This window comes from Cavia porcellus, unplaced genomic scaffold (assembly GCF_034190915.1).
Source record: "Cavia porcellus strain 051 isolate PalLab524CR breed Dunkin Hartley unplaced genomic scaffold, mCavPor4.1 scaffold_16, whole genome shotgun sequence".
Lineage (NCBI taxonomy): Eukaryota > Metazoa > Chordata > Mammalia > Rodentia > Caviidae > Cavia > Cavia porcellus.
In genome coordinates, this window is record NW_026947499.1 from 6,699,031 (window position 1) to 6,712,591 (window position 13,561).

General features: G+C 59.1%; 1 protein-coding gene across 2 annotated transcripts in view; it reads right to left on the reverse strand.

Moving 5' to 3' along the window:
- Dnah10 (dynein axonemal heavy chain 10) overlaps positions 1-13,561 on the reverse strand; it is an 82,925-nt gene that overhangs the window by 20,499 nt on the left and 48,865 nt on the right. For both annotated transcript variants that reach the window (XM_023561996.2, XM_013144736.3), the window contains exons 41-53: positions 12,900-13,022; positions 11,739-11,873; positions 11,350-11,566; positions 10,350-10,469; positions 9,403-9,548; positions 8,516-8,668; positions 7,018-7,278; positions 5,789-5,961; positions 5,223-5,316; positions 4,225-4,392; positions 3,656-3,844; positions 1,669-1,840; positions 322-525 (exon numbers count right to left, since the gene is read on the reverse strand). In XM_023561996.2, the coding sequence (XP_023417764.2) occupies positions 322-525; positions 1,669-1,840; positions 3,656-3,844; positions 4,225-4,392; positions 5,223-5,316; positions 5,789-5,961; positions 7,018-7,278; positions 8,516-8,668; positions 9,403-9,548; positions 10,350-10,469; positions 11,350-11,566; positions 11,739-11,873; positions 12,900-13,022 (2,155 nt within the window). The remainder of the gene's footprint in view (positions 1-321; positions 526-1,668; positions 1,841-3,655; positions 3,845-4,224; positions 4,393-5,222; positions 5,317-5,788; positions 5,962-7,017; positions 7,279-8,515; positions 8,669-9,402; positions 9,549-10,349; positions 10,470-11,349; positions 11,567-11,738; positions 11,874-12,899; positions 13,023-13,561) is intronic.

Sequence of the window (13,561 nt, forward strand, 5' to 3'; positions counted from 1 at the left end):
TGAACTCGAGATCCTCCTGCCTCAGCCTCTCAGAGGGCTGGGCCGAGGGGTGCACCACCAGGCCCAGCGAGAAACCTGTGTGCTGAGGGGCGGGCACTGTGGTTTCTACGACACAGGCAGAGGTGCCCCAGTTGGGAGGGGCAGAAAGCCACCTGTCCCACGCTGTGGGCCCTGTACTTGGGAGCCATGGTGTGCCCCCATGCCCGAAGGGCTCCCCCCAGTGCAGGGCCCCTTTCTCCCGTCTCCCTTCCCTGACAGAAGCTCGGAGATGGATGGGTCCCCACACCAGGCAGAGGCATCTGCAGCCCTGCCCAAAGGTACCTGGGAAGTTCCTGCAGCGGGTCCTCAGCGTGTCCCCGACGGGCGACATGCCCAGGACCATGTGCAGGTTGTTGGCACTCTTGTTCACGAAGTACTGCCACACGGACTCCTTGGCCGGACCCATGCCATGCCTGGAGGCCTCCTGGGTGAGCTGGCTCAGGATGCCTTCCTTCTCCTCCTCCAGAAACAGTGCGGGCACGATGCCTGCAGCGGGGACACCAGGAGCTAAAGCTTCATGCCTTGGTCATTAGCTCCCCAGGCCCCGGCTGGAATCTCGGAAGCACAAGGTGACAGAGGGCAGGGGCTGCAGCTGAGGCCACGGCAGCTGAGTCGCCACGCCGTCTTGGACACGGATGCACCGCGCCCGACATCGCCCTGGGCAGAGGAGAGGACACAGAGACCAGCAGCTTCCCAGGAGCCATAATCAATTACCGCTGCGTTGAGTGGCGTAAAACAACAATGCATTTCACCCTCTCAAGCTCTGGAGGCCGAAGGCTGGGAACCAGGGTGTCACTGTGCTGCACCCCACCAGGCTCTGAGGGAAGATGCTCTGTCTTCTCTGGCTCCTGGCGGCTCTGGGCGTCTCTTGGCCATGGCCACGGGGCCCCATCTCCGCCTTCATCTTCCAAAAGCCTCTCCTCTGTCCTCAGATCTCCCCCCACTTTGTCTTACAGGACAGCGCTCACTGAGACCCAGGGAGTCACCTCAATATTCTCAAACACACCAGCAAAGACTCTTTTTCTTTCAAAGGTCTCAATCCAGGCTCCAGGGACAGGGCAGGTAGAGAGCAGCGTCCACAGGACTGGCCGGGGTCCACCTGGGGGTGGGTGGAGCTTGCTCCCGGATGGCCTGGGGGGTCCCGGAAGTGAGGTCTTGGGTCTTTGCCGGGCCGCTTGCCTGTCCACTCTGGCACTGGTCCCTGCTCCACTTCCTGGCCTCTGTGAACCAGGCAGCCTGGCTCTGGCACACCCGTCCTCCATGATGTCCCTGCCTCGGAGCAGCTGACCACGGACTGAACCCCGCAGAACCACGAGCCAAGTCACTGTCGCCCCCTTAGAGCTGCAGGTGCTGAGTACTGGGCCTCCGCTGACTGGGACAGGATGTGCTCATCCAGCCCTCTGCAGCAGCACTGTGCCTTGGTTTCCTTAGTTGTAAAATCAGACAGTGAAGGTTCCTGCCTTAGGTTTTCGTGGAAACTAAGCAATATGTGACAAATAGGACAGGGGTTTGGTGGACGCTCAGTAGCTCTCGCTCTCCCTCTGACCGCCACAGTGACTGCCCAGGTGAAGAGAATGGGGTGACCCTGAGACAGGGTGGGCAGGGCCCCAGGGTCCCTCAGCCGCGCACCTGAGGTCAGCATGTTGTTGATGAGCTCCAGGAAGCCCTCCTCGGCCACGTGTGCGTCCGTGAACAGGAAGATCATGGTTTTGTTCTCGATGCCGAGCTTCAGGAAGAGGTTCTTCAGGTCTTCCCGGAAGCTGTTCTCAGAGTAGCCCCGGCTCAGCAGGATCTCAAACACCTGGGGACGCAGAGCCCGGGTCACCAGGCCAGTGGGCTCGGGAGAGCGCAAGGAGCCTGGCGCCCAGGGAGAGCACAAGGCAGCACACTGTCCAGGGCGGATCCCAGTCCACACAGAAGAGGGACACAGGTGGCAGGGACAGGTGACACAGACTCCAGGGAGGCCCAGGCGCCATCGCAGCACTCCGACTAGGTGGAGTGACCAGCAGCCTGTGCATGCACATGCGTGGGAGGTGCAGGCGGGCAAGAGGGCACACGGGCGTGTCCAGGTGGGTGTGGAAAGAAAAAACCAAGAGAAGGCATTCCCGTCATGCAAGTGAGATCCTCAGAGTCACTTACAGGAGGGAAGGGACCCAGACCCACGGAAGCGTCCGTGGGACAAAAGAAAAGAACAAAATGTGCACCCCAAGGATGCGGGTGTGGCACACTGCAGCCTGTGCCAACCAGACAGATCACAAAAGGCATCAGGAAGCCACATAAAGAACCAATTGGCAAGGGCTGGGGATTTAGCTCAGCGGCATAAGCGCCTGCCTTGCAAGCAGGCAGTCATGAGTTCGATCCCTGGTACCGATAAAAATTAAAATTAAAAAAAAAAAAAAAGAAGAACCAATTGGCTTTTTTTTTTTTTTTTTTTTTTTCTCAGTATGGGGACCGAACTCAAGGCCTTGAGGCCCAGACCTTTCTATTTTCTCATTTTGAGACAGGGTCCGGCCCCAGCTCGACTCAAACTCGAGATCCTCCTGCCTCAACCTCCAGGGGGCTAGGATTACAGGTATGGTGGCATACATGAGGACTCAGAGCCAGGCGCCTTCCCCACAAGGATCCACATCCGCTCAGAGCAGCCAGGGTTTTGGAAACACGTGGGTTGAAAGTGACAGGAAGAGCTCCGTCCCCTACTTCCCCTCTGTCTCAGCCTCACACAGCCACGCACAGGCATGCACACCCACTGTCACACTCACCATCACGCCCTGCACCTGTCACACGGCCACTCTCACCTACAGTCATGGCACAAACAGCAGCTCTGGCACAGGTGACCATGCACATGCGAGGTCATACGCTCACCCGCCTCTTACACAGACAGCTCTGCACACAGCATTCACACTATCACGGTCACCCACACGAGCTTTTACACTGACCCCCGACCAGTACTGCGCACAAACCCAAGGCCACAGGGCTCCGCCAGCCGCACCTGCTCGGACCCCTCGAGGTCCTTCGCAAAGCCTCGTCCCCAGGGCCCGCGCCTGGCACCTCCCAGCGTGAGCCCCGCAGCCACCTCCCTGCCTGACTTCTCCCCTCCGCTCAGCTCTGCTCCCAGGCTCTGTCCCTGCCTAACCCGTCCTTGTCCTCCTCCCTGCTCCATCCAGGGCAGATGTCACCGGGGCAACTGTGAGGTTCTAAGAGCAGCGGGAGGAGCAGGAGCCCCCACACTGCCGCTAGCAATGTCAGCCCTCCTGTCAGCGCCGTGGGAAGTGGTTTGGTGGCTCCCCAGCCCTGGGTCACAGTTACCCTGGGTCCAGCAATCCCACCCAGGAGCAGAACCCAGAGCAACTGAGACGTGCGTCCCCTCAAGGACTTTCTGGGCGGTCTTGGTGGCATCAGCGGCAAGGCCGGGGCAGAGCAGCCCAGACCGCAGAGGTGATCAGACAGGTGTGTGGCAGAAAGACGCAGGGGTGCCAGCGACGTGCGTGGGCCTGGGCCTGCGATGCTAAGTGAAACGGGCCGACACGGGGCACCACAGCCAGGCATGCGATAGTGCGGGACAGAGACGTCCACAGGGACGGGCCGCTGGGGTTCCAGGGGGGAGGCCCAGGCTCACCTCGCAGCCCGCCGTGAAGGCCGCCAGCCGGGCCAGGGACTGCTTGCCCGAGCCGCCGGCCCCCACCAGCAAGGCGTGGCCGCGGTCCATGCGGATGATGCGGTGCACGCGGGTCAGGTGCTCCAGCGCATCGTCAAACAGGACCAGATTCATCGGGGTGTTGGTTTCGTTGTACTCCTCAAGGATCTCCTGATCGTTGGGAAAAGTAAGTCGGCAGATGCTAAGCATGGCTGGGTCTTAGAAGCGCATGCTCCTGTTCCCCAGAAGAGATTTGGAATGGAGGACCGGCTTCCCTTCTCTGAACGGTGCTTGAGATAATTAAGTCATCAGGGCTTAAGGGGCCAAGTCTGCCTTCCACAGCCAACACTGCCATCTGTGGATGTTTGATCGGCCAGCGGCAGATCTCAGGGGTGCCAGCCACAGGCTCAGACACACACCCAGGTCCAAGCCCTGAGACAGAGCCGGACACAAATGCAGACAGGAAGCCAGCACGGCAACGCAGCCCAAGCCCTGCAAGGTGCCCCGAACCCTGCAAGGGGCCCCAAACCCTGCAGTGTGCCCCATCTGACCTGGAACAGAGCCTTGGCTGCCTCGTAGTCCTGGATGTCTTCATAAATTCGTGCTTCCTCTTCATGCAGTGCCATCCGGAAGTCCCCGAACAGGATGGGGTCCCTCATCACCACCTCCAACTCGCTGGCAAAATGCTCTGAAACCAAGCTTCGTATGTGCTCTTGCACCTTCAAAACGCAAGCACAGGCAAGGATCTGTTGGAGACAACTGCCCAGCGGCTCTGAGCAGGATTTAAAATGAACTAACTGGCTTTCTATGTTTATCTGTGAGTCTGTCCTAGGCCTCGGCCCCTTGCCTGGCGATGGGAGCTGATTCCTAGTAAGTGAACCTCTGTGAATCACTGGTCCTGGCTGAGGCCCGTAGTGGCCTGTGAGGCCGGAGATACCTCAAAGGGCAAGATAAGGCCACAGCTGCGGACACCTGGCTCAGACACCAGTTAACAAGACAGAGACTGCAGCTGCCAAGATTACTCACACTGTCTCACTCCTACGTTGTCTCCATGATAAGACAGCGCTACTGATCGACTTGGTTGATTACTCGGAGACGTCCTTGAAGCGACTCCCACAGTCCTGCTCATTGCCTGCACTTTCCTCAGTTTCCCCACCCTTTGCTGATGGACCTAACAGAGGGTGGTCCAGAGAAGCCTGAGTCTTAGCCCTCGGAGTCTCCAGCTCAGCTAAGGGTTCTGATCCTCCTGGAGCCCTAAAACCACACCACTTGTCTCATTTTGTTTAAACCTCCAGCGTACACTTGTTTGGGAGATCGGGACCTAAGTCAGGACCCCACAAGGACCCAAAGCCGCACAGAGAGAAGCTGCGTCTCATCGCCCCAACCCGCGGCCTCCATCATTAACGGCGTGTGGTCGTTAGTGACCACGGTTGACCTCTGACCGCCAGGGTTTACTTTTCTGCGGTTGGTGTCCCACAGAAAAACGAGCTGGCCTCTGAGGGCTGCTGGATAGGGAAAAAGGCTCTCAGCCAGCCCTGGTGGCACTGACCAGCTGCTTGTCGGCCTCACTGATGAGCCGGTCGTGGAAGACGCGCAGGCACTCGTTCCTCCAGACCCGCACCATCTGCGCCTCCGTCTGGAACCTAAGGGGCGGAAGGGGCGGGGTCGGCGGACAGGGCCTCTGGGGACGCTCACCCACTGCGCACCTGGGCGGGGCCCGGGAGCCGCATCATCCCTGGGAGCTGTGGCCTTACAATCCTTTCTCTCCCCGGCTCATGTTCGTGCAGCCGAGCTGAGATCATGCAAGCGGAGGGAAGACCACAAAGTCCCCGCAGTCCCCGGCCACAGGAGAACACAGCGTACCTTGCACCGCGGGCACAAAGCCCCAAAGTGCCCAACGCACCCCACTCCAGGGCGAGAATACGTGGAAAGCAGCCCCAGAGCCACCAGCACCCCGAATTTCCCTAAGAACCAACACCACGCGGACCCAGCTGGGGAACTGTTCCTGGTTCCCTGCCCGGAGCCGCCACCCAGCCTGCAGCACCTGGTGCTTAAAGGAATGAAAGAGACCTCCAGACGCACTGGGGCTCCTGTAGGGAGACGACACACACTCACCGCTCCGAGTGGGTGAGGACGAGGCCATTAAAGACCCGCGAGAGGTCGCGGAGGTTGAAGATGTAGTGGAACTTGGAGGGTGTGGGCGGCAGGTCCTGGACGGTCATTTTGTACAGCGCCAGGGTGCAGGATGTGAGCTCACTGCTCATGGCCGCGATGCTCTGTTGGAAGTTCTGAGGGAACGGAAGGATGCCGTGCCCGGTCACAGATGGGTAAAGGGCACAGAGCATTCGCAGAGACTGGGACACACAGGGCAGCCCCGACGGCAGGGGCAGGTGTGAGGTGGCCAGGGCGCGCACACTGGGATGGACACAGGTTTCCCCCGGGTGGAGAAGTCCCAGAATCAGGTTGGTGGGAAGCACCGTACACTGGCAGCGATCTAAGCGCCTCTGAATTGTGCACTTTAACATGGTCAGACAGGGCCAGGGCAGAGCTCGGCAGCACAAGCGCCTGTCGGCAAGCACAAGATCCTGAGCTCGATTCCTGGTACCAAATGAATCAACATACGATGCACTTAGATAAGCCTTGTTTGAGGGGGTCTTTTTGAGACAGGCTCTCACTATGCAGTTCAGGCTGGCCTTGAGCTCACTTTGTAGCCCAGGCTGGTCTGGAACCTGCAGTGATCCTCCTGCCTCAGCCTCCCAAGTGCTGGGATGACAAGTGTGCTCCCCCACACCCAGCTTCTAATGTGCTTTAGATTGTGTAATTTTTTAAATCTTTTTTTTTTGTGGGGATAAGGGGGAAAATACTGAAAAGCTCAGAGAAGCTGATGTGCTCAACTGCCTGGGACTTCCCCATTCACTGACAAGTCAAGCTTCGGAGACACCAGGGACACACAGCGCCTGGTGAGTCTTGTGCCACCCGCAGTGAGCTCTTGGTTTGAGTGACGAGCAGCTCGGAGCCCCCAGGGCCTCCTGACCACACTCGGCCAGGCCCAAAGCCAAGGTGTGTGCAAGCCCACTGTGGACCAGGCCCAGTTCCCCAGGGCCCATGGTCCACCCACCTACGGGGAACCTTCCTCCACGCAAAGCCAGCGAAATTCTGTTTGATGACTGCATTGGTACAAAGATGGATTTTATTTTGGTTTTTATAGAAATTACAGTGTCAGCTGTATCTCTGGCCCCGGGCACTGGACATGTATGCCAACGTGTCCACCAGCCACCTGCCACCTGCCACCTGCCACCCCACAGATCGTCCCTGGCACAGATGTCCTTTTAAAACCACCTTACCGCAGTGTGGCCCTGCAGGATGGAGCAGTAGATCAGGTGCAGAGACTCCTCGGAAGGGAACGGCACGTTGAAGACGTTGAAGAGCGAGATGAACCGCGGGTCCACCTCGTTGCGGCCCCCGCCGGCCTTGCCCATGGCGGCGATGAAGCCGAGGTCCCGGATGGTCTTGCAGGTCAGCTCCTTCCCGCGGTCATACAGGAAGCCTCTCTCCAGCAGCAGCCTCAGCAAAGCGATGGGCTGCTGGGTGCCATATTCGTCCACCTCGGGTGATTAGGGGAAGAGGACAGTGGCATCAGGACACAGAACTCGGGGGGCCCTGCGGATTCCCCACACCGGGGCTCACATCCCTGGCCCTCTCAGCAGCCGGAGCTAGTGCTTCTCAAAGCGGGCCGTTCGTGTCCATCTGTCCATCTCCCTCGCTGGACTGCAGGCTCCTGAAGGCAGGGACCGTACAGGGCTTGGCCCTTGCACGGCACCAGTCAGTCCTGCAGGAGCTGCTCAGGAGAGCTGGTGCTGAACGGATGGATGGACGTACGGACAGACAGGTGGATGAAGCAGCCCATCCACAGAGGAACAGGCCAAGAAAGCGCGGTATTTACACACAACAGAGGAAGAAGGAAAACTTGAGTCTGTAGGAAACGGATGCACCTGCAGGCCACAGTGTGAGGTGGAGTAAATCAGACACGCAGGCACAAAGACCGTGCGGCTTCTCTACAGGAGGAGCCCAAAATACAGGGCAAACTTAAAGACAGGCAGCAGGAGCAGGAGAGAGGTCTTTCTCAAGGGGACAGTGGTCAAGGGACGGCGCAGGAGGGAGGGGAGGCCGAGGGACTGAGGAAAGGCAGACCTTTAATGCATAAATGGATGAATGGGAAGGTGGACAGATGAGTGGGTGGGTGGACAGATAACGGACAGATGGGTAAACAGAGGGGCCCCTGTGGGTGGATATGTGGGTGAATACGTAGAATAATAGATAGATGACAACTAGTGGATGGAGGGACAGACGGATGGACGGGTGGATGGACAGACAGGATGGGCGGCCGGCCTGAGCAGCTGTGCATCCGCTCTGACTGACTGTGAGTGGACGCACAGCTGATGGGCCATGTGGGTAATGACCAGACCTGGTTTTGTACACGGCCTGAAAGACAGATTTTTGGAAGGAACAGTGACTCCATAAAACATTGCAGTGTGTGGAGAAAGCTTTGCAGATCTCAAACTCTGGCCCCGCGAGGCCTCAGGGTGCTGCTCAAGTGCCCTGGCTGGGCTCGCCGGGGGATTCTCGGGAGGGCTCTGCCCATCTCCTCCCCTGCCCCGCCCTGTGCATGTGGGGCGGAGAACAGCAGGATGGTATGCAGTGGGGCGCACCGGGGCCCCTTTCTCAGCCACATCTCCAGTGGAGGGGAGGCCCAAGGCGGCCCCTGCATGCACCAAGGCTGCAGCCCCTCACTGGCCCCCACACTTGCGCCAACACAGACAGGACCCCAGGCCGCGCCGCTACCTTGGGCATGTTCATGTCGTCCATGAACACCAGCAGCCGCTTGCCCATGGGGGGGCCGTAGGTGTCCTTCGTGCGCTTCTCCACGTTGGCCTCCAGGTTCCTCTGGATGTCCATGGACGTGGTGCGGGAGGAGAAGTTGACGGTCAGCACGATCTGCAACAGAGGGGCTGGGGTGGGCGTGGCGGCAGGCTGCCCCGCTCTGCAGACACGCAGCCTCTGAACTGTGCACCCCATAGGGGTCTGTGCGCCCCCACGTTGTAAATGCTAAAGGGAGAATTCCTCTCTCCTTCGGGGGCGCGGCATGAGGGGGTGAGGAGCTGCTTCTGGGGGCCCGACGGGTGGGAGGGTGTGGGGACGGCCACCACCGGTCTCCGGAACTAAGGTCTGGAGGGGGGTGTGCACCAGGCCCCCGCCAACCCTGTACCACAGCTCCTGGCTGCGCACGTCTGGGGTGGGGAGGTAGGAGTTTTGCAAGGCAATTGGCTCCAGTCATCAAGGAAATTATTTTGTGTGTGGGGGGAGCTTGCTCTGTCCTGCCCTCTGCCCAGTCAGCGTGCGGCCCGAGCACCCTGCCCTGAGTAGCTGGAACACCAGGCACTAGGACTTCCTGGTCTCCTGAACCGTGAGCCCAACCAGCTTCATCAACTCCCTGTTCTAGCAGCAGCCCTAGGCCGGCACAAAGGGCTATCTCAGAAGAGCCCCAGCAGAGCCTTCATGGCCTTGCAAACAGGTGACCACGATAATCACAGGCTGGACAGAGCCCCAGCTGAGCCACACCCACACTCCAGAGCCAGGGAAACGCCCGGGAGTGGGTGTCTATTGTGTTCAGCTACTGTGTGCTTGTGACTTGTTACGCAGCAGTGGGTGACTGCTACAAAGTGACTCACGTTAGTGTCTCTGTTCAGGTTTTTGAGGAAGTTCTGGGTAGTGGCCGTCTTAGAAGTGCCAGATTCACCAACAAAAATAACAGGCTGCTTAATCTTCACCATTTGTTCCAGTATCCAGGTCGTGCGGGTTGTATCCACCGTGTGAACTAAAAAAATCAGAACGAGGGGGGTGGGGAGAGGTGTCACAGAAATGCCAAGTGAGGGGCATCAGAGCCTCAGCAAGAGCCGTGCTGCGGCCTCAGGACTGTGTGTGGGTAGTCTCGGGGGAACTGCATGGCCCCACTGGCATTTCCATTGCAGCTTCATGCTGAGCTCTAGCTCACCCCCGAGTCGGTTCTAAGCGGGTGACTTGGTGAACCCGGTACCTTCCCGCAGCTGCAGAGCCCAAGCTGGGTCTACGCCACGTTCTGATTTATACTCGGTGTTAGAACCCAAGTTCTCTGTCGCTTCAGTCCCCTCTACACCTGCAGCCTTTGGTTTCCTGCCCACGGACGTCTTCTGGAGAAAGACTAAGCCCTAGGTCAGGGGCAGCACGCAGCCCAGTGGGCAGAGCTCAGTCCCAGAGGGTCCCTGAGAAAGTCGCACTGGACCCAAGCCACTGAGCCGGATGTGGTCTGGATCAGAGGAGCAGGTTTACACCGTGTGCCCGGGCAGCACCCTCTACAAAACACCGCCTGTTCCTGTCGGTTCTGCCCTCATCCCCAAGATCCTCCACATGCCCAGCAAGCTGTGTGGGCCGAGAGAGGCAAGCGAGGGTCACCAAGGGCACCCCACCCTGTGGGCATCAGCCTGGGGGGAGCAGAGGGTCACAGCCACCCAAAGGTGCCCAGAGCCAGCAGCGCAAAGACAGCCCAAGCCTCCAGCCTTCCGAGGCCCACGGCCCTCACTCTGTCACGGGGGACAGGTGCCAGCGAGGCCGGGGAACACCCTCACTTCCTCCTGCTCACCCAGGATGTCGATGAACTTCCTCTGGTGGTCGTGGATGTACTCCGGAACCAGCTCGCTCCACGGGATCCAGTGGTTCCGTTTGGAATCGAAATGGAAGTCGTACAAGGTGGGAAGGTGGCCTTCAGGAAAGCATGGCTGCGTCACTGAGCAGACTCGGGGACCCTGGGTGTGCCCCGCACACGTCTGGAACGAGCCTGTCCACTGGACAGAGGCTGCTCTGGCTCCCTCCCACACTCCTCCCCCAGGCAGGGGCTGTGTGCCCTGAGCTGGCGCCACCCTTCGGGGGCAGAGCCCCTTCCCTGGGGACGGAAGGACCGGTGTGCGTCCTGGTCGCTCCCCTTACAGATGTGAGCGGGTGGGGAAGAGGTGGGCAGAGGCAGGGGAACGACACAGGTACAGCAGGGGCGGACAGGCATGACAGCCTGCAGGACAGGGCACCCTGTCACCATCAGGCACTGGGCTCCACCTGCCCCAGGGCGCTTCCTCCAAGGGAGGTCCCTCCAGACCCCCCCACAGCTGCCCCTCGGTGCCCCACAGTGTGAGACCCTGCAGGTCTTTGCAGATGCCCATTTCGTGTGCAAAGCTTAAGTCCCCAAGATGAGGGTCTCCCACAGGCGACCTCTGCACCCACACCTGCGTGGAAACTGCCCAGTGGCTTAGATGGTGGCGCTCAGGGCCACAAAGGGGCCCAAAGGAGACAGCAGGGAGTTGGGTGCGAGGCGCACAGCGGAGCAGGCTCCGGAGCTCAGGGGAGGGAGAGGCCGGAGCCCCGGGAAATCGCGGGGGAAGATGCCACTCCCACGTGCTGGGGATGCACTTGAACTCCCCCAGGGGCTGCGGGGACTCTGACCATGTCTCCATGACTCTGCCATGTCTCCAGCAGCACAAGGGCTGGACACCCTGCACAGGGCCACAGACACATGGTAAAGCGAGTTTGTGTCCCCTGAAAACGGAGCCCAGCGTGCCACGAGCAGGCCGGGGGTGACGCTCAGTTCCTACCTGGCAGCTCCCCGGGTTTGGCCCAAACCCCTTCCGTGTCCACAGTGGACAGAGAGGACAGGCGTTTAACACATTCATCAAACTTCAGCCTCCCGTTGTCCAGCAGGGAGGCGCCCAGTGAGAAGTACAAGGCTTCCAAGAAGAAGCACTCCAGCAGGTCGGGGTCCTCGATCTCTCCTTCCAGCAACGCGTCCAGCATCTTGGTCAGCTGGGTGACCTGGCTCACGGGAAAGCACCCGGGTCAGCCCTGTCCCCCAGCCCCAGAGGGTCAGCCCCGCCCTCCACCCCGGGGCCCAGGACCCCGAGGGACGGGAAGGCTCCCTGCGATGCCGCTCGGGACCATCGCAGCCCAGTGCCCTGCCTTGTGCGTCGTCCCCGCGGGGCCTCACCATGTTCAGGTCTGTCTGCGGGACCACCGTCTTCAGTCTCTCTCCCTGCCGCCCGTCCACGACCCCTTCCACTATCACATCGATGAGGGAGGGCACGTATTTGTTGAAAAGAAGATTTAAATCATTTTGTTCCCCCTGTGAAACATCGGAGGCGCAAAGAATTTGCAAAGATTGGCTGACCTCAACAGGAGCTCAGGTTCCGCTCGCCAGAGGGCGGGGGACCCCGAGCCCAGCGCCCCTGTCCTCGGCAACACCCTTGCACGTCACCTCTCTGCCGTGGGGTCACCCCTGCCCTGGGAGTGAGGGGGAGGACACCACGGGTCCCGGGCGGCAGGCAAGGGCCCACAGGCTGACTGATGTCCTCAGCCACCTCGCAAAGGGCAAAGGGTGAAAGCACCAGCTCTCCTCCGCCTAGGGCACCATGGACAACAACAGAGCCGCCTGCTACCCTCCCACACGGCAGTGCCTCCAATGCCCCCCCCCCGCCCCGCTCCCCCGTCTTCTCTACTCTGGAGTCCTTAGGACCCGACCTCCCACTCCCACCAGCCCAGCGGCCTTGGTAAAGACACAGCCGGGCCCCTGCATCCCTCCTGAGACAGTGGTCATGGCGTCCAGGGTGTGGACGAACCACAATTCACACACCCATCTCTGCCCCTCGAGGACAAGATGACGCACTATCTCAGCAGCCTCGGGACAAGGTGCACAGTCTGAGGCCAACTCAAAGCCCCGGGTCCTTCACATGCTGTCCCCACCCAGGCGCCTACGTGCAGGGCATGGGCACTTCCCGCCCCCCAGTCATTGGGCCTGGTGGACCAGACTGCTGGCTGCAGACCAAGTGCTATGGGCCGCCCCAACTTGGTGAGCAGATGACTACCGGTCCCCCGCTGGGCCTGGTGCACTCTGCCTGGCTACCTGCAGCAAACCTCAGCAGGCACAAAAGACAGGTAACACCTTCAAGTCTATACCATCTACTGCCCACCCCTTTGCAGGAAGCTTGTGGATCCCTGCTCCAGACCGAGAAGTGCACGAAACCTAACAAGTGTTGGAGGATGAGGAGCTTAGCAGGTCAAGGACACGAGGTCATGGACTCCAGCTACAAAAATCGCTTCAGCTGGCCACCAATACTGATAATTTCAAGTTTATCAGAGAAAGAACTTTCACCTTGTTCTGTATTTTATTAACCCATCTTTTCCAGTAGGGCTGATATTTCAAGTTTTTGGGGTCCACGTAAACCATTCCACATCGGGACACAGTGGCGGGGGAGGCATACTGCAAATCTCCAACCTGGAGAGAGAGAGAATCTTCACATCCGCAGCTTTTTTCTGGGCATAAAACTCATGCCGCATTAGATTACTGCAGCTTCATGAGGCTTCAGCTGAACTCTTAGGGTCGGGGAGATTATATATCCCTGATGTAACTCCTCTTTTTGTTTTTGGTACCAGGAATTGAACTCACAACCTTGTGCTGGCCAGGAGGCACTGTGCCGCTGAGCCGTACCCCTGGCCCGATGATTTAACACCTTTTAACTCTTTCCCTTACTATAACATTAATTTTAAAAGTGCTGCAGAATACCAGACAAAACTTTAAAAATTATAAAAAAGAAATCAAGCTATAGAAATTCCACCACCTAGGAACAAAGAATGTTCTAGAGTGTCTTCCCTCAGCTTTTTCTTGTTTAGTTGAGATTAGGTAGGCAGCACAAAACTTAACAAACACAGTGTTAAACCCGCAATGTTGAAAAACAGTCTCTATGAGAAAGACACAGCTCCGCCATCAACTAGGTACCCTCAGGCCTGGCCAGGGGCTGGCACAGGCCCCACTCC